Here is a 19,638-nt window from a genome sequence, read left to right on the forward strand (position 1 = left end):
TTATCTGCTTGTGTGCAGATCAATGTTTTATCTAATTTATTTTGATTTACAATGTACTTATTAATTAATTTTCATTTGCAAGTAATGCATTTGTTTTAGATTAATATAAAGATTAATTAGCAATGATAAGCATGTTCATTAGTAACATATTTTCGTAATTACACAGATTAAAAGTTGATTGGTAAAACACTAACCATGTACAAAATACATCAAATACAAACATATATAATGGCAATGCCTTCCTTGTTAAGTATATTATATGGTCTGCATATTATAATGCCCTTTACATTGTACTTAATGTAGACACATATAACAATGCTTCTGTGTTGACATGAGTGATAATTAGTGCAAGAGCTAATTAACTTATAACTAATTAAGTTTATGCCAACTGTAAGTTTCAATTGGATCCAATTGAAACCAATTGAAACCAGTTGAAACCAATTGAAACCAGTTGAAACCAATTGAAACCAATTGAAGCCAACTGGTTTCAATAGGGAAATTGGAACAACTGGTTCCAGTTGAAACCAATTAGGCAACTGGAACCAGTTGGCAATTGGTTTCAACTGGTTTCAATTGGAACCAGTTGGCAACTGGTTTCAATTGGAACCAGTTGTTCCAATTTCCCTATTGAAACCAGTTGGCAACTGGTTTCAATTGGTTTTGCTCCAATTGGTTTCAACTGGATTTTGGTCCTGGGTTACTGTAGCGATTGACTTTTTCTTTGACACTCTCCTTGAGGACGTCTGTCCGAGTTCTGCGTTTGGAATCTGCCATAATTTGACCTTCTAATCTAATCGAAAAGTAAAAGAAACAATTTTGAGATGAAAAACATATTTCTAAGATTGAATAAGATGCATGTATAATAGCCATGTACATGTATCTCATCAAACAGCTACATGTATAGGGAATAATGAATACATTCAATAAGCACTATTAATTAACTGATAAAAATATGAGGAGTAACTTAGAGTTAGATCGCACATCACAAATTTTTCACAAAAATTTAATAAGCTGCAAAGCATTTTTTCTTGGGCCATGTAAGTTGGGGGAGGGACACTTCTTCCATGTCAATTTCATTTGAGTTCTTGGTTTAATTTGGAATCTGCCATAATTTGATTTCCTGACTGATGAGGAAAGACACAATGTAAACATGGTAAAGTATGAAGTAAAGGATGACAATTATATTATGTCAGATTTAGAACAAAATATTCAAACAAACAGCTAACTTTAAGGAATAGAAACATAAAAAAGCACCATTAATAGAAAGTAATGATTAATAAAACAGGGCATACACTTGTGGTACTGGTAGATCACAGTGAACAGGAAAAAGAAACACAAAAATAGCAAAAGTTTGCAAAGAAGTCGTTTGAAGAAAAAATTGGTAGAACGTCTACGTCTAGTCTATAGTATAGCTCTAGATCAAGCTATACTATAGTAGTAGACCCTAGTACAATTACAAGCTTGTAGACAAGTACAAATACAATTTAATAGACCTAGATCTACAAGACATTTACAAATGTATATGATTCGCGATAGATCTATACTCACAACTTGCATCCAGATCCAGTGAACTCTATCAAAATCAATTAATCAGCCCAACCCTATCCAAGATATCTGTACAAGAGAAGAAACTCTAGACTTTGAGACTTAAGAGTCAAACAACAATCTAATAAAGTCGACAGTCAGGGAAATTCCCTTTTTAACAGGTGATTTTATACATAACACAAGAGGGCAGCAAATAAACATAAATTTTGTGCAATTATTTTCACCGAAGATCCTTGACTAGAGAAGCCCAGATGTGATGAATAAAGGTAATTTAGAATTATCATTTGAACATAAGATGCAACTTTCTAATTTCTGAGTCATTATAAGGTGATATATTTGACCTTACCAATTCTGTTTAGTTGTTGGTTGTGTAGATGTGCGTGAATGTTGCTGCAGATAATTTTGCCCAGTCCCACTCGTACAAATACAACTTCCTTCCTGAGTTGAGAGTGTAAATGAGACCGGCCGCGTCCGAGTGCCAGAAGAAGGAGGAGATACTCGGGAAGAAGGAGGATGAGGAGGAAGAAGAAGAAACAGAAGGAGAAATAGAAGGAGAAGGAGAATTAAGAAGAAGAAGAAGAAGAAAGAGAAAGAGAAGGAGAATTAAAACTAAGATAAGAAGAAATATACATGTAACTTAGAAGGAAAAGGAAGAAGATGAAGCTGAAGTGAAGTTGAAGAAGGAGAAGGAGAAGGAGAAGAAGATGGAGATGAAGATGGAGATGGAGATGGAGGTGGAGAAGAAGAAGAAGAAGGAGGAGAAGGAGAAGGAAGAGGAGAAGGAGAAGAAGGAGGAGGAGGAGAAGGAGGAAGGGGAAAAGAAGGAAGAAGACGGAGGAGAAGAAGGATCTAGACCTAGGAAGAGGAAGGAGATGAAGAAGGAAGAAGAAGATGAGAAGAGAGAAGAAGATGAGAAGAGAAGAAAAAGAAGAATGAGGAGGAGGAGCACACATAGGAGCATCACTATCCTGGCTGTGTAGTAACGCTGTGCTTTTGATTCTCAACATTTCAAACACCCCTGTACAAAACACAACTGATCTCACTCAAAATCGGTACTTTAGTGACAATTGATGACACCTAAATAGCAGTAAAATACATTTTTTTAAATTACTGATGTTAAAAAGAATAATAAAAAAATTCAAATTGTAAGTGTAGTGTCAAACTTTGCTTAGACCCTACAGCTGCATCGACATGACTGTGTGCAGTCTATGCGATATTGTGTGGTGTGTATATTTGTGTATGGGTCTAATAATACCTTCCTCACAGCAAGCATGCAGTGCTAGAGGTCAATACGCATTAGCATTGACTCTCTATGCTTTGCTGGAGTGGAGTAGGAGAAGATAAAGAATGAGGAACACCTGGTCTTGATTGATGAGTCCAGCTCCTCCAGCAGTGTAAAAGTTTTGGCGCTAGTGTAGTTCCGTATACATCCATTTTTTTAGCAGTTTAATATCCATTTTTAGCAAAGGAATTTTAGCCCAATTGTTTACTAATTTTAATCATAATCATATATTGCATTTTCCACCTGACTTTCGATCACATCCCACATCGGGAAACCTTCGTTTAGGGCTAAAGTTCTTACCTGCATTGATAGGATTAGCAGACCTTATGATCCTGATGATATGTGGAAGTGATCATCGCCATCATCACCATAATCATGATATCTTCATGAAAGTTATCATCCTCACTATGATTATCGCTATAATCACACATCATCTCCATCATTCTCATCGTTATTCTCATCATTAATCATCTTCATTCTCATCATTATCATTGAAATTGACATCATCACCATCATCAATGACATCATCCTTATTATCAGCAGCAAGGGGAGGGGGAGCAGAAATTCCACATGTTTGTAGGGATCCGGGCTAACTCTGACCCGGGGACAACTCTGCCCGCTGCAAAAACGATCATGTTTTGTCATTTTACCCTCACCCTAACCCTAACCCTCGCCCTAACCCTAAACCTAACCCTGAACCTGCAAAAACAGTCGGTTTTTGCAGCGGGGCCGAGTTGTCCCCGGGTCCGAGTTAGCCGACTCCGTTTGTAGCCATCGTAGAGAGTCTGCTTGGGATGAAATTAAGAATCTCACTTTCACATTGTGTTGGAAAAGCTCTCTCCTTTGATGCCCAACTTTCCAAAATCAATACCAATGCTTGGACGAGGGATTAGACTTCAAGGAAATGTGTCGTGCATAGGCTACGTGTACACAAATGTTTAAAATTTAAACCAAAAATTATGATATTTCTCTTTCTCAGATTACTGCCAAGCCCATCCCTGGTAAAAGATGCTGCCACCATTAAGACGTTTGATAAAGATTTACTGTCAACAGTGTCAGACATTGCTGCTCACTTACTATAAAGGAGGCTCAGGTAAGATGATCTATCTGAATCCTTTATCCTAAAAATACTTTATTTGTAAATGAATAGCAAGTTTGGGTAATACTCAAGCAGTCTGGCTTTAGCCCAGCACTTGATTGTGCTCATTCAATGAGAAAAGAGAAGGACAAGCAATTCAAGTCCTTTTCTTCATTTATTTTGTATCTCCTATGGTTGTGTAATGATTTCTTCTCCACTTGTCTGTTCAGCAACTAAAATACAGATGATGAATGCTTTAGCTCTAGAAATGAGTTTTAGTATTACAGATAGAGAACTCTGGTGAAAAAACCTATTAAATAGATGAAAATTGCAGAGAAAATTGCTCTTATAACAACACAAAACCAAAAGTAGAGCTCTGTTGAACTGAAAAGTAATTTTAGGAACCCAGGGGAGTGTTTCACAAAGACAAAGATCAACTTTAAGTTGGACTTAACTATGGCAGGCCGTTCATGCCACTGTTTGCTCTCACCATTTACTGGCATTTGTCTATCAAGGGACGTACAAATCATTGTCACAAATCTACAGAATTTTTATTTGTTGAAAAATATTATCTAAAGATCATAATGGTGAGAGCAAATAGTGGTACAGTCAAACCTGCTTTAGTGACCACCTGTCTACAAAGACCACCTGTCTACAAAGGCCACAATTTTTGTTTCCCTTGAAAATGGATTCTCATTGAATCATGTACTAAAGGAACCTGTCTACAAAGACCACCTGTCTACATAGGCCACTGTTTGTGTTTCCCTTGGGTGGTCGCTATAGACTGGTTTGACTGTATGAACAGCCTGCCAAAGTTAAAGAGAAGGTTGAGTTCTGGGAAGAAGTGAAAAATAATTTGTGAGCATTACTCATTCTTATTATGCAAGTGTGGAAGAACATCAGTTAAGACATGTTCCCTGAAAAGCATGGCTCTTCAAATGCCTTCATATTCTTAATATGCATGTAACATCGTAAAAATCGGGGGGGGGGGGGGGGGGGGGGGGCGGCTTTTTACACCACGTGTTCGTGTAGTCCCATATACATCTTTCTGTGCAAGTGTTTGTAACTTTACCAAGACTTGGCCAAATTTCTTATCATTTTGATGATTCCAGAACCTTGCAATACACACAAATTCTTATATGCTAGATGATCAACCTTTTCTGGTCAGTTCCACACCGTTTCTTTCACAATGCAATCGCATGACCAGAACTCAACTTCATCTTATAAGTCCAACTTTAAGTCGATCTTAGTCTTTGTGAAACACCCCCCTGGATTTATCTTTTATGTGATCATTTATAATATGTAGTTTGTTTCTGATCACCAAGGTGGACTTGTCAAGTGCTTCCTGGAGCGCACCAAGGAAGACCTGACGAAGACACCCGGGATCTGCCCCGAGTGCGGCTCACGGTTCGGTCGCGAGACGGTCATCAGGAACAGACCGGCGGTCAAGATTGTAGGGGGTAAAGTCTTCTGGAGGTAGAGCGCCCTCTATCTCTCTTTCTCGGTCATGGAAGGTGAGAACTCCTCTCGTTAACAGAAATATTTCCAGATAATTTTTTTTTTATTTTTTTTATTTTCCAAATTTTTATTGATTTTCGAAATTTTGTGTAACATTACAAAAACAACAATCATACAAGAATTAAATAATTGTATAACATTAAAAGAACAATAATCAAATCACTGTAACAATTACCCCCCAAAAAACAACAACAATCAAACAAACAAACAAACAGACCTGATGTAAAAACTAAAAAATCAGTCTCGGGTGGTTTGAACTGAATCATTATCAAAATATAATTATGGATAATTAAAATAACTTCTCAATAGGGGACCATTTTCTATAGTGCATGTTTTCTTTGTGCTTTTGTTTAGCAATTACCAATTCTATATGTCTGATTTTGCAAGATTAGACTTGGTGGAAATACCATTAATGGGTGTACAGGTCTCGCGCACATCAAACCCATAGATCAAGACAGAGACCCTATTCTCTCAGAGAGTTTGTCAGGGTGAGGGAAATGTAAGATAATGACTGGAAAATGCGGAGGATCACAGAAGGCCTGTTGGTCACAAAACTGAAGGCTTACCCAGGTGATTGACAACGCCTGAATGGTTTTGAATCCCCATGAGAGCCCACTACTGTGTGTCTTCAATCTTTCCTGAAAACCATGTTGATGAATAATGTGTACTGTTAATGTTAGGAATATTATATGAGTTGGAATGCTTTGTATTACTTTTGGTTATTAGTAGTATATCTGTAGACCATAAGCTGACCATTTGTCGCATATTCATGTTGTAATATAATTTGTTGAATTTTGAGTATTGATCGTATTCTTGTAATGCATTCGATTTGTTGATCTGTGCCCCAAGGGTGCCATTATGTCGGCAGAGTTGTGCGCAATATAAATGTAGAATTATCATTATTATTATTATTTCATGTTTGATTACAGCCGGGAGTTTGGATATCCAGCATGGTCTGGAGGAGGTGAACCAGGAGCTCCAGCACGTGGAGAAGCAGATTGAGAGGCTCCTGACGAAGCAGCAACGGCTCCTGCAGAGGAAGGAGCAGCTGGAGGTCCAGACCAGTCGGCTCCACGAGCTGAGCCTACAGACAGGCTCCACCGACTGGGAGAAATCAGGTAAATATATATTGTTTTGTCTTCAGGGAAAGGTGTTCTGACAATGATATTATCGGCTTGGCGTGGTTTTCCTTCCTTCCTTCCTCCACATCGATGTTCTATCCTTTTCATTATTTTCAATGTATTTACTAGAATATAACAATATTTCTATCTTGTCTATCTTTTATTTTGACGATTCTTCTATGATTATAAACGCAACAGTATAGTTTCTCATATACATGTACATATTATGTATTTGTACAATGTGTGACCACAACAAATTTCCATTTATTCTTGTGAATTTGGATGAATAAAAAGAATTAAATTGAATTGAATTGAATATTATCATAAGCAGACAGGTACATGGGCATTAGCTCACATGTCTTGAAAGACCTTTTCAGTAGTGAAAATGGATGAAATAGATGAATTTTATATCAATGGAAAGCCATGGATAACAATAATTTACAACCTTGTATGAGAGACTGAGCTACTAAGCTAAGACCTCCTTTTATTCTTCTCTTTCTTGTTCCTATCACTCACTCTCTCTCTCTCTCTCTCTCTATATATATATATATATATCTTTCCCTCTCTCGCTATCTCTCTCTTTCTCTCCACCTCTTTCTCTTCCCCCCTTTCTCTATCTCTCTCTTTTCTCTCTCTTTCTCTCTCCCCTCTCTATCTCTCTCTCTTTCTCTCTCCCTTTCTCTTCCCCCTCTTTATATCTCTCTCTTTTTCTCTCCCCTCTCTATCTCTCTCTCTTTCTTTCTCCCTCTTTCTCTTCCCCCTCTCTTTCTTTCTCCCTCTTTCTCTTCCCCCTCTCTCTATCTCTCTCTCTTTCTCTCTCCCCTCTCTATCTCTCTCTCTTTCTCTCTCCCCTCTCTTTCTGTCTCCCTTTTTCTCTTCCCCCTCTTTCTCTCTCTCTCTTTCTCTCTCCCTCTTTCTCTTCACCCTCTCACTATCTCTCCCCCTCTCTAACTCTCTCTATTTCTTTCTCTTCCCCCTATCTCTCTTTCTCTCTCCTTCTTTCTTCTCCCCTCTCTATCTCACCCTCTTTCTCTCCCCCCTCTCTCTCTGCTAGACTACCCATGGTCGGCCAAGCTCCGCAGCCTGTGTGAGACCGTCTTTGGCATCAAGAAATACCGCCCCCTCCAAGAGAAGACGATGAATGCCTCCCTGAGCGGCAGGGATGTCATCCTCCTCATGCCTACCGGTGGAGGGAAAAGTCTGTGCTACCAGCTACCGGCGCTGGTCAGCAAGGGTAGGTTGTAGGACCTGTGCTATTCATGCATTGTAATCAAGGTTATAGACTAGTTCTGGTCATGCGATTGCATTTGTGACAGAAACGGTGTAAAATCGATCAGAAAAGGTTGATCATCTAGCATATATGTATTAGTGTGTACTGCAAGGTTCTGGAATTTTTTCACATGATTGGTAATAAGAGCTTCCATTTAATTTTTCGAGAGGGGGGCATTTTCAAAACTGGTCTATACCTTTAATCAAGGGTAGGTAGGGAGTCAAGTTCTGCATTGTAATTACTGTAATGTGTACCAGATCTGAGATACTGGCTTGTGTCTCCCAATACCATTTTCAAGTATTGAGCATAAATAGATAAGTCTATTTTTTAAATAATACCTTTTGTATTTGTTATGATTGTATCCACAAACTGGCTTAGATAGATCTATATGATTTCATAGAGAGAAGGAGAGAGAGAGAGAGAGAGAGAGAGAGAGAGAGAGAGAAAGAAGGGGGGGGGGGCTGTAAAAGCTGAATTACAGATATAATTAATTATTTATTATTATTAAAATGTTTACACACCAACACACTTAAAGCTCCTCGCAAGTGAAATCACAGAGTTGCCAAATTCTGTGTCAATAATTTAAACGTATTAGAGTTCTTATCCTTTATTAGATTTTCTAAAACTTTGTCTGCAATCTATCTCTCTCTCTTTCCTTGTCAAAGAACACTTAATTCTCATTTAACATTTTGTATGTAAAAAATAAATTATTCTTCATCTTCTCTTGAAGCCTCTTGCTGTACTTCTTTTGTCTTCCTCTCTCTCCCCGGGCAGGGTTCACACTTGTCGTTTCTCCTCTACTGTCCCTGATGGAGGACCAAACCATGGCACTGGAAGAGATCGGTGTGAACGCCACCGTCCTCAACTCCAACACCCCTCCCGAGTCGGTCAAGGACGTCCACCGGCAGATGATCGACGCCCGGTCGGAGCTCAAGCTGCTCTACGTGACACCCGAGAAGATCGCTAAGAGCAAACGTTTCATGGCGTGTCTGGAGAAGGCCTACAAGGCTAATCTGCTGACGAGGATCGCTATTGATGAGGTCCATTGCTGCAGCCAATGGGGACATGATTTCAGACCAGGTAATCAAATTTCAAATAATTTTATTTCTCATGTAATGATGCAAAATATAATACAATGAATAAGTATATTACAAAAAAAATATACAATGAAAGGACAAAAATAATAGAAATAGCATGAGAAAGAGAAACTAACTAGAAGCAAAGCCCTGTTGAACTTTTAATTCCTCAGATGCTGTTTTACAATATATCTAATACAAAGTATACTTAGAAAATCAATAAATTAAGAAATATGTAGCAAAGAAATCATGGATTTTTTGGGGAAAAATAATCAAAATAAATAGAGACAAGTATGCACTAAGCCGAGGAAGGCCTAGGGGAAATTGTAAACTACATGTAGGACGAGATAGAAATCTTTAAAGAGTGATGAGGTTCCTCTGTAGAGAAGTGTGAACTAGGCAGAGGTTGGCCTAGTGAAAAATATGAACTACATGTAGGACGAGAGAAAAGTTTGTAAAGAGTGATGAAAATTCATCTTTAGAGAAGTGTGAGCTAGGCTCTAGGAAGGCCTAGTGAAAAATATGAACTACATGTACATGTAGGACGAGGGAGAAATTTTGTAAAGAGTGATGAAAATTCATCTTTAGAGAAGTGTGAGCTAGGAAGAGGTAGGTCCAGTGAAAAATATAAAGTACATGTAGGACGAGGGAGAAATCTTTAAAGAGTGACACCTTTTCTGTTCCGGACACGTCTTTGTGAGCAACTGCATTTCACTAACGTACCGAAGCCAATATGGGATCGTTCACTTCAAGTTATTTGTCTCTGTATGTTACATGTTCCACGGTGGTATTCTGTTTACCCAATTAAACCTGTCATATGTATATGAGGCTTAATTTGTATAATACAGTCAAACCTGTCTACAGCGACCACCAAGGGGAAACACAAAAAGTGGTCTTTATAGACAGGTTCCTTTTGTACATGTTTCAATGATTATGAGAAACCATTTGCGAGGGAAACAAAGCATGTGCTTGTTGTAGACAGGTGGTCTTTGTAGACAGGTGGCGACGAAAGCAGGTTTGACTGTATAATATGTTACAATTTTTTTCTTCTTCATTTTCTGTTGCCAATTTGCAGATTATAAAATCCTAGGCCTGTTGAAACGTCAATTCACCGACACTCCAATCCTCGGACTAACTGCCACGGCAACGATGGATGTCCTGGATGATGTGAAAGGCATTCTGGGATTGCAGGGATGTCAGGTTTTCCGAGCCGGCTTCAACAGACCAAATCTCTTCTACGAAGTAAGAAATCCATTTTGAAGTTGAAGTTGTCATCAGTGAAACACAAATTGGCAACACTATAGTGGTGGTTATTATTTTACCTGACTGCTAAGAAAGCATAAATGCTTGTTAGTAAGCAACCAGAGGACTGACAGCTTAACGTCCTCTTTGGGCAACCAATTTTTGTATTTTTCTCATGAGAAAGTACACAAGATTTAGTTCAAAGTTTAGAAATATACCCAGTCAGACATGTATTTGGTGTCACTGAACCCTCGATATATATCCTCATCCAGAATTAATGTTCTCCCGCTTGTACTCGGTCCAAGCAAGCAGAATTCGTCGAAGAACTGATAAAGCTCATCAATGACCTGACCTTTAACCCCTACCCCTTATTGATGCATTTTTAGGTATCCTGCAGTTTTAGAAGCTAATATCACATATATTTTGACACTGCTTGTCCTCTGTAGGTACGCCCCAAGCCGTCCAAGCAAGCAGAATTCGTTGAGGAACTGATCAAGCTCATTAATGGTGAGTTCAAAGGTCAATCAGGGATCATCTACTGTTTCTCAAGGAAGGATACAGAGACCATGGCAGAGAATCTGAAGAAGGGAGGAATCCAAGCCCATCCCTACCATGCCATGCTGGACGCTCAGTACAGGAGCCAAGTGCATAGGAACTGGAAGGAGAACAATATACAGGTGAGTGGAGTTCTCCATCAGGGCCCTGCTTCACAAAACTTGTTTTCAATGATAAATGACAAAAACCAGTGACAAATCTGCTGATAACCAATCAGAAGCAAGGATTTCAGTAGCTTATAACACAAGCTGTCATTTGTCACTGATGACAAGCTTTGTGAAACGTCCCCAGGGCCCTGTTTCATAAAACTTATTTTCAATATATGCTAAATTTTTATGACAAATTTTCTCTCAGCCAATCAAATGCCATGATTTCAGTAGCTTATAACAGTAGCTTGTAACTTGTTATTTAAACGTTTCTAAATTGCTCCTAAATCCCCCACCAATGTTGGTGTGGAAAAGGCATTGAAATTTGGTTTCATGTAGGTCCCACCTCAAGAAGTCATGAGCATGAGCCTCCCCTAACATTTTTTGAAGCATGTCTTATGTCTTATTTTCATGGATAAACGGTTTGGAAAAATTCAAAAATGGTTTGGAGAATTTACTGCTAGAGGGTGTCGCACAGTGACGCCTTCAAAGAAAACCATAAATATCTTTGTGGTTTGAGAATTTTTCAGGATTCTTTGCATGTAAGATAGAAGGAATATGATCAGAACATTTCATACAAAAATTACACATTTTTTTTATCAACCTTTAACAAAGTTACTGAGTCACTTTAAAGATCATTATTAAAACAGCTGGTAGATGATCATACTGGTACTCTGATCTTTTCAAATTTCAGGTTGTCGTGGCGACCGTAGCTTTTGGGATGGGTATTGACAAGCCAGACGTAAGGTTTGTCATACATCACTCTATCAGCAAGTCAATGGAAAACTACTACCAGGAAAGCGGGCGCGCTGGTAAGCAAAACGTCTTGATGTGCATCCCCTCTTTCTTTTTTTCTTCTTTTTTCCCCTTGTACCAATATTTTTTTCCTACATATTTGTATTATTATGTATCCTTTGAGGGTAGTAATGCTATCAAGCTTTGCTTACTTTGTCAACCCTCCTGTTTGATGTTTTTGATTAGTTACAGCCAGCCTTACTTTATTCTACATATATTCTTTTGTCATGTTTAAATTTGCAATGTTTGTTTGTTATATATTTGTAAAAATGCAAAAGAAAAAGAAAATCAAACAGAATAAATCAAATCAAATCAATTTTTCAAGTCACCTTGAAAGCACTCTCCACCCAGGGGAGTGTTTCACAAAGATCTTAAGTTGAACTTATCTTTAAGTTGGACTTAACAATTATGAAAATATTTTGTTACGGGTTAGTCATTTTAAAAGGCATTGAACGTTGGTTCAAATCATTCATATTATCTATTATCAAGGAGATTTCATGTTCTAGATATGGAATTTATGAAAAGTCTAAAATACTTAAATTTTTGCTTTTGAATATACATGTATTTTATTTTTAAGGCTACAAATGGCTCTCCATAATTCTAAAGTCCAACTTAATGTTGAGTTCGACTTACGATATTTGTGAAACACCCCGCAGGGGTAGTAATTGGGTTCCCCATGATAAATTATTCTTTCGGTGCCTTAGGGTAGCTGGGCTAAAGCCAGGGTAATAATAGTACTTTGTAGACACATTGAGCATCCCTTTTGATGGATATGCATGCAGTATAAATGTAGCTATTATTACTGTAGTTAGACTCTGTAATTATACATATTCCTTTCACTAAATTAAATCTATCTTGAAGTTTATAGCCATTGAAGATCTGCAATTTATGAATGAAACAAAGCATATCATGTGAAAACATTTTTCTTAGAAGTATTCGTCTCGATGGGTTTTACAATTTGGGAACATATGACCTTCATCTGCCCATGCGCAGATAGTATTTACGAACTGGATTAAATATTGAAAATACTTTTTAGGAACAATGAGAACTTTTCTACTTCTTAGCCTGTCTGAGATTGTTCATCAGGTTGTTTCACAGATAAATGTACTGTCGGTGCATAAATGAATACTGATTACATAACTTTCATGAGCATAATACCAGTATTCGTCTCGATGGGTTTTACAATTTTGGGAAAAAATGACCTTTATCTGCCCATGTGCAGATAGTGTTTAAGCTAGGGTAATATTTTCCAAAGCTCTTTGGAACCGCATAGAGATGTTATACAAGAACTAAATATTATTGTTATTATTATTATTTACGAACTGGCTTATTGAAAATTCTTTTTAGAAACAATGAGAACTTTTCTACTGCTTTGCCCGTCTGAGATTGTTCATCTGACTGTTTCATAAGTACCCTTATTATGATGTTTTTCTTTCCCGTCTCCCAGGACGCGATGATGAACCCGCCAGATGTATAGTGTACTACGGTATAGGTGATGTGTTTAGACAGAGCACCATGGTCGTGACTGAACAGACGGGACAACAGAAACTCTATAACATGGTGGCGTACTGTGTTGCACCAGCCACGTAAGTTCCTTTCATAACAGAATTTAATTGGTGTGGGGGGGGGGGGGGATGGCTCTATTTGTTGAAAATTACTTGATCTATATCATACCTTGAAAAGAAATGAAATACAGTCAAACCTGCTTTAGTGACCTACTGTATAGAAAGACCACATTTTTTATTTTTCTTGAAATGGTGTCTCATTGAAACATGTTCTGAAGGAACCTGTACATAAAGGCCACCTGCGTATAAAAACTTTTTGGTATCCCATAAATGGGCTTCATATTTTTATACAGGTTTGAAAATCACTAAAGCTATATCTTACCTTGAAAAAGAAATGAAATACATTCAAACCTGCTTTAGTAACCACATGTTTTGAAAGACCACCTGTCTATAAAGACCAAATTTTTTGTTTCCCTTGAAAATGGTGTCTCATTGAAACATTTCCCGAAGGAAACTGTACCTAAAGGCCACCCGCGCATACAGACCACTTTTCTTTGTCTCCCATGAGTGGTCTTTATATACAGGTTTCACTGTAGAATGTTCAATTCTTCAATGAAACTACAATTTATCAGGGCTTAAATTAATCCAAGGCCACCAAGGCCATGGTCGTGGATGCCCTTTTGATTGGCCTCAATGCCCCTCTCATTGGCCTTGGAGATTTTTTGTGCCCTTTCCAATTCTTCCTATTTGTGCTGTAATATAGGAATGTGCCCCACAGAAAAGTGGCCTTGCCCTAAAAATATGGAAATTTAAGGCCTGATTAATTTTTTTCTGGTTAATTCAGAAAATACAATTATCTATATTTTACTGTAAACAAATTGATTAAGTGGGCAGTTCTTGTCAAGCTTATGAGTGTCCAAACCTGATCTTCATATTAGTAATGTAATGACTAATGAAATGGGAATACCAAATACTGTATGGATAGGGAGGTGGCCGATATTAATGATGTGTTAGATGTTATTCCCCAAATTTCTCATAAGAAAAGAGCAGTTGCATTAATAGGGTTTATCTTATGACAGAATATCACATCTAAGGAAATACCTGCATTATCCTTGCTTTTTAAAGTATACTGTATGTTCTTAACGTTCATTTTTCCATCATTTAACAATGTTAAATCTGAGATGCATGGCCCTACGTGTTATCAGTGTCTTTGATATGGTGTAATATTGAAGCCCTAAAAAAATTGCGCTTTAAAATGATCAAGAAGTGTTTCAAAAAAGTAAAAATCTTTGAGTGACTGGTTTTACCATACTAATTTTTTCCAATAGACTGTAGTGTAATAAAACTGTTAGGAGAAAAAAAAAATTAAATATCTATTTCTAATCATAAATATCTTGATAATCAGACAGGCGATCGGCTTGTAAAAGTCATGGGGTTCCTGACTGACCTAAAGGTTTATAAATATCATTGCAGCATGAGCTAAATCCAGGATTTTGTGTAAAATCTGGGGCGCGATAGCTCAGTTGGTTGAGCAGTGGTCTCGTAATCCGGTGACCCGGGTTCGAAACCAAGTCGATGCGCCAGTGCCCTTTGGTAAGGCATTAATCCTCATTACCAGGTCCCGGAGAGGACCTAAAGCCGTCGGCCGTCTGGTTGCTTACCAACAAGCATTTATGCTTTCTTAGCAGTCAGGTAAAATAACCACCACCACCGATCCCTTTGATAAATTGTTTCCCTCTTGTTCCTCTCAAATCCTCTTTCCCTGACCTGTAACAGGTGCCGGCGGTCCCTGATTGGTCAGCATTTTGGAGAGCGTTGGGAAGGTCAGGCGAGGTGTAATAGAATGTGTGATGTATGCCAAAGTGGAGCGCAAGGTGAGAGAACATTTTATTACATCCGAGGATGTTTCACAAAGGCTAAGATGGACTTTAAGATGGACTTAAAGATAAAGACCAGTTATGGTCATGCCATTGCATTGTGAAAGAAACGTGAAATCGATCAGAAAAGGTTGATAATCTAGCATAGATGTACTGCAAGGTTCTGGAATCATCAAAATGATAAGAAATTTGGCCAAGTCTTTATAAAGTTACAAGCACTGTACACAGAAAGATGTATATGGGACTTTGCACACGTGCGCAACGCGTTCGTTTTTATCTCTCACACACCAATAGATAAACTAATTTACCAGATATATCAATTAGTAAGTGGTTTCCTGGCAAAATTTTTATCATGTATTATTCAAAACATATTCTTTCACATGATTGGTAATAAGAGCTTCCATTTCATTTTTGGAAATTGGGGCGTTTCCAAAACTGGTCTGTACCTTTAACTATGGCAGGCCATTCATGCCACTGGTTCCTCTAACCATTCCTGGCAATGGGTTTCTCAAGGGATGTATAAATCATGGTCACAATTTACAGAATTTACATGTTTTGATAGTTCAGTATTGAAGGGAAAAAATGTTATCTAAAGATCATAATTGAGAGACCAATAGCGAGAGTAACCAGTGGCATGAATAGCCTGCGATAGTTAAGTCGAACTTGTAGTCGATCTTAGTCTTTGTGAAACACCCCCCAGATGATACAGTATATGACTTCTTACACAGGTTCTACAACACGTACAGTGTTCATATACTTTCTCCTGGGAGGCTCTAATACAACCATTATAGATAGGGGAAATGAATACAATACACACTCATTCTGAAGACAATAGGTACAAACGCACAGTTTTTCAAGAAGGATATTTCATCCCATCTTCTGCTGTTTTCCAGCAACCATTCCTTTTGGTTGTCGTTGTTGTTGGTTGTATCTTTGTCATTTGACAAATTTGGCTATCTACACCTAGTCTGGTTCTTTACTTTAAAGCCCCACTGCACTACATATAGCTACTTGCGCCCTCTATAGAGCAAACAATGCCTAGTCGGTGACCATTGATCCCCCATGATCCCCTTTTTCGTATGTTAATTGAGAGCTTGATGAGATAACCACCTGTCAGTGACCATGCAGGAAGGTCTAATCCCTCCTGGCCAAACTAGTGCAGTGGGGCTTTAATCAGTCGAGTTGTGATAATTCCTAGCTTGGAAACTCTATGTGCCTGTGCTCCCCTATCTCGTATGTACATAGTAGCTATTGATATCAAATCTTTATGAGACATGGCCCAGAGTTTGTATTGTACAGCTATGTCTATGAAGGGGGAGATAATATGGCCTCGTGGATAAAGTTGCCTTAACAGAGAAGTTACCAATGAAATGTTTGACTGTATTCTTTTTCTATCATTTTCTTGGTTTTTTGCTTCCCAAAGTTGTGGAGAAGGACATGTTACCCCATCTCCAGCGTATCTACACCATTCTAGACCACAAGGCTAAGAGCGATAATAGGATCACCGCTCTCAAGTTGACAGACGAACTGCTGAGCAAAAAGGGTGTAGCTGCCCTTGACAAAGGTACATGTAAGAGATGTCTTGTAACTTTATTAGTCTATACAGGACAAATGTCCAAATTTTGTGGTGTGGTTAAAGGTAAAGACCAGTATTGGAAACGCCCCAATTTCAAAAAATGAAATGGAAGCTCTCATTACCAATCATGTGAAAAAATATGTTTTGACTAATACATGATGATAAAAAATTTGCCGGGAAACCGCCTACTAATTCATATATTTGGTAAATTTGTTTCTCTCATGGTCTGTGAGAGATATAGGGTAGTCCCATAATCCCATATACATCTTTCTGTGTATAGTGCTTGTAACTTTACGAAGAATGGGCCAAATTTCTTATCATTTTGATGATTCCAGAACCTTGCAGATGCTAGATGCTAGATGATCAACCTTTTCTGATCGATTGCACAACGTTTCTTTCACAATGCAATCGCATGACCATAACTGGTCTTTACCTTTAAAAATAACAGGAAAAAAAACACAACGAAAACTCTCCTTTTTCTTGATGTGACAGAAAACACGATCACAAGGTTGAGGCACTGTTTTTATGCCTTTGCTACAAAGTAGCCGGAGGCATTATGTTTTCTGGTTGTCTGTACGTCCGTACATCCCGTCCTCATGATCATTAGAACTGATAAATGAATTATTATCAAACTCAAGAGCCAATGAACTGATTAGTAGGGTCATGAGGTCACAGATCATAGGATCGTATGTGAAAAATAGCTTGTAATCACGATATTCTGAGAACCTGTTAATGGATTACAATCAAACTTGAATTTTAAAAATTGCTTCTGTTTTGGTTTGTAAAATCGATCTATGGCGGAGACATCATTTTCGACTACGCGTTCCATCTAGTTTTAAACTAAATTTGGCCTCATCAACATTTTGTGTCATCACCCAATATTTAGCAAAAGTAAGAGCCATGTCCCTCCTTGTGCATGTGTCAGAGAGCATGTCACAGCCCAGTAGATGGTCTGCTGAATTAGTGTCAGTTTGGCCTTACCTGACATCAATCAAATTCCCTAAAATGTTGATCACTACTTCAATAGTAAACAAAAAAAAAAAGAAAAAAAAAGGGAAATGCAGAAATATTCTCATAAAGAATGAAACGCCAATGATACCAACAAAAAAAACACAAAAAAAACTACCTACTTGGAAATAAACTTAACCCTTACTGTACTGGGGGGGGGCCTGGGAGGCCCCCCCCCTCAACATTTTCGGAGATTGCGCCGCAACCGCTTGAAATTTTGAATTGTCGTTTCATGGCTTTTTTCCCTCAAGTCTTACGCACGTTTTGATACCATTTTCGTCGCAATCGGATATACCTGTGAGGTGTTACATAACAATTAGTATGCGCATGTCATCAAAAATATGCTACAATTGCATATATTCATGTACAAGCAGAAATGTGAATACAGGTTTAGATGTATTCCTTCCTAAGTGGGTGATATGAATTGATATCGAATTGCTTTTATATGTTTCTCAAAGTAACTTGATGTATTCCAGAACAAAAGAATACATAAGAAATAAAAACAATAGATACAATAAGAAATAAAAAAACAATAAAATACATAAGAAAATAAATATTTGAAAATCGCATCAAATTTGCATAAATTATCATTATTAATTACATCCAAATAAAATATTTTGTGTTAGAAAAGAAGTTTCATATGAATAATGAGTTTCAACGTTCAAAAAGTGAAGTTTGACACGTTTTCTGTAAAATGCATAAAATTAGCATTTTGCATAATTAATTAGGCTATAACGACAAAAATTTGCATATTTGCAAAAAACTAATTACACCATCTTGTTCGTTACGTAAATATCTACAAACATGCAAATTTTCGTGTTCATCCGACATCTGACGGCCGAGATCATAGGGGGGGGGGGCCTCCCAGGCCCCCCCCCCCCCCCCCCCCCCAGTCAGGAGGTGCTCAAAATAGCCCAGTACAGTAAGGGTTAAGGTCCGTATATGGAAATATCAGCATGAGGAATGGACATTTCTGGATTGGAAATGTGTCGTGCGTGGTTGTAAGTTTCGTTTTAAGAAATTCCTTTTTGTGCTTGAAATTCCCATTTTTTGCCATCATGGTTCCTTTTTTGGCAGCTCTGCAGAGAGCATGTCACATCCTAGTAGATGGTCCATGGTCCGAGGGGCCCTGCCCTCACTCAAAATCTGATGAATTAGTGTCAGTTTGGCCTTACCTTCATTGAGATGCCAAATATTCCCTGACTGTGTTTTTTAAAACAGTTTCTATTTATCTTTCGTAGACCAAGCCAAGAAGATGACGGGTCGAGATTACGAATATCTCATCGCTCACTTCCTCCTCGAGGGCTACCTGCGAGAGGACTTCCATTTCACACCCTACAACACCATCAGCTACATCATACCTGGTCCTAAGGCTAGGTTAAACACTGCCACACCACAGAGGGCTGTCACGGTGCCCTTCAAGATGGAGGACGGGCAGAGGTCAAAGGTCAGAGGTCAAGGCGTCAAAGGTCAGGGTGGTGCCAGAGGTGAGAAGGAGAAGGGCAGGGGGAGGCCCCCGCGACGAAGACCAAGGAGGACGAGAGGAAGAAGGATGGAGATGGAGGAGTAGGGAGTGGAAAGGTCGCAGAGGGAAGGAAGGGAGGCGGAGAAGGGCATCATGGGAAGGCGAAGAAGCGGAAGTTGGTTGTGGAGGCAAGCATTATTGACTTGTGCAGTGACGAAAGCGATGATACGGACTTCATCGAGAGGAAACCCCCCAAGAAATCTGGCAAGTCTGCCAAGCTGTCCGAAACGATAGAAGGATCTACTAGCGCGAAAGAGGGTGTGGGCAGTAAGATGTCGGGTGCGACACAGAAGTGTAGGGGTGGGACTGATGAGAAAGTGCAATCCACTGCAGCACAGAAGTCAGCCAGTGGGACTACAGTATTAGATAGAACTGATGCGGGATCAACCAAGACGGCTCAGAGTATGTCTCGCAATGTCACAGAAAACTCAGGTCAAACCCGACAGGCAGGGCAAGCTGTATCCAAAGACATCTCAGAATCAGGTCCATTCACCTTCAAATCCATTACCTCCACACCAA

At 38.6% G+C, this 19,638-nt stretch overlaps 1 protein-coding gene across 3 annotated transcripts; it reads left to right on the top strand.

Moving 5' to 3' along the window:
- Nucleotides 1-1,692: 1,692 nt before the first annotated feature.
- On the top strand, nucleotides 1,693-19,183 carry LOC581689 (ATP-dependent DNA helicase Q1). Of its 3 annotated transcripts, none has more exons than XM_011674925.2 (13): nucleotides 1,693-1,811; nucleotides 3,807-3,920; nucleotides 5,231-5,419; nucleotides 6,353-6,541; nucleotides 7,599-7,778; nucleotides 8,589-8,894; nucleotides 9,966-10,132; nucleotides 10,579-10,809; nucleotides 11,528-11,645; nucleotides 13,076-13,214; nucleotides 14,910-15,007; nucleotides 16,434-16,580; nucleotides 18,836-19,183. In XM_011674925.2, exons 3-13 carry the CDS (start codon nucleotides 5,413-5,415, stop codon nucleotides 19,162-19,164), a joined length of 1,911 nt encoding a protein of 636 aa, XP_011673227.2. In that variant the 5' UTR covers nucleotides 1,693-1,811; nucleotides 3,807-3,920; nucleotides 5,231-5,412; the 3' UTR covers nucleotides 19,165-19,183. The 3 variants fall into 3 exon arrangements, with proteins under 3 accessions (XP_011673227.2, XP_011673228.2, XP_030845195.1); XM_011674926.2 differs by having other exon boundaries at nucleotides 16,434-16,574; XM_030989335.1 differs by lacking the exon at nucleotides 1,693-1,811 and having other exon boundaries at nucleotides 2,873-3,920.
- Nucleotides 19,184-19,638: the final 455 nt, after the last annotated feature.

Source organism: Strongylocentrotus purpuratus, unplaced genomic scaffold (genome assembly GCF_000002235.5).
Source record: "Strongylocentrotus purpuratus isolate Spur 01 unplaced genomic scaffold, Spur_5.0 spur5_scaffold_18, whole genome shotgun sequence".
NCBI classification, from domain to species: domain Eukaryota; kingdom Metazoa; phylum Echinodermata; class Echinoidea; order Camarodonta; family Strongylocentrotidae; genus Strongylocentrotus; species Strongylocentrotus purpuratus.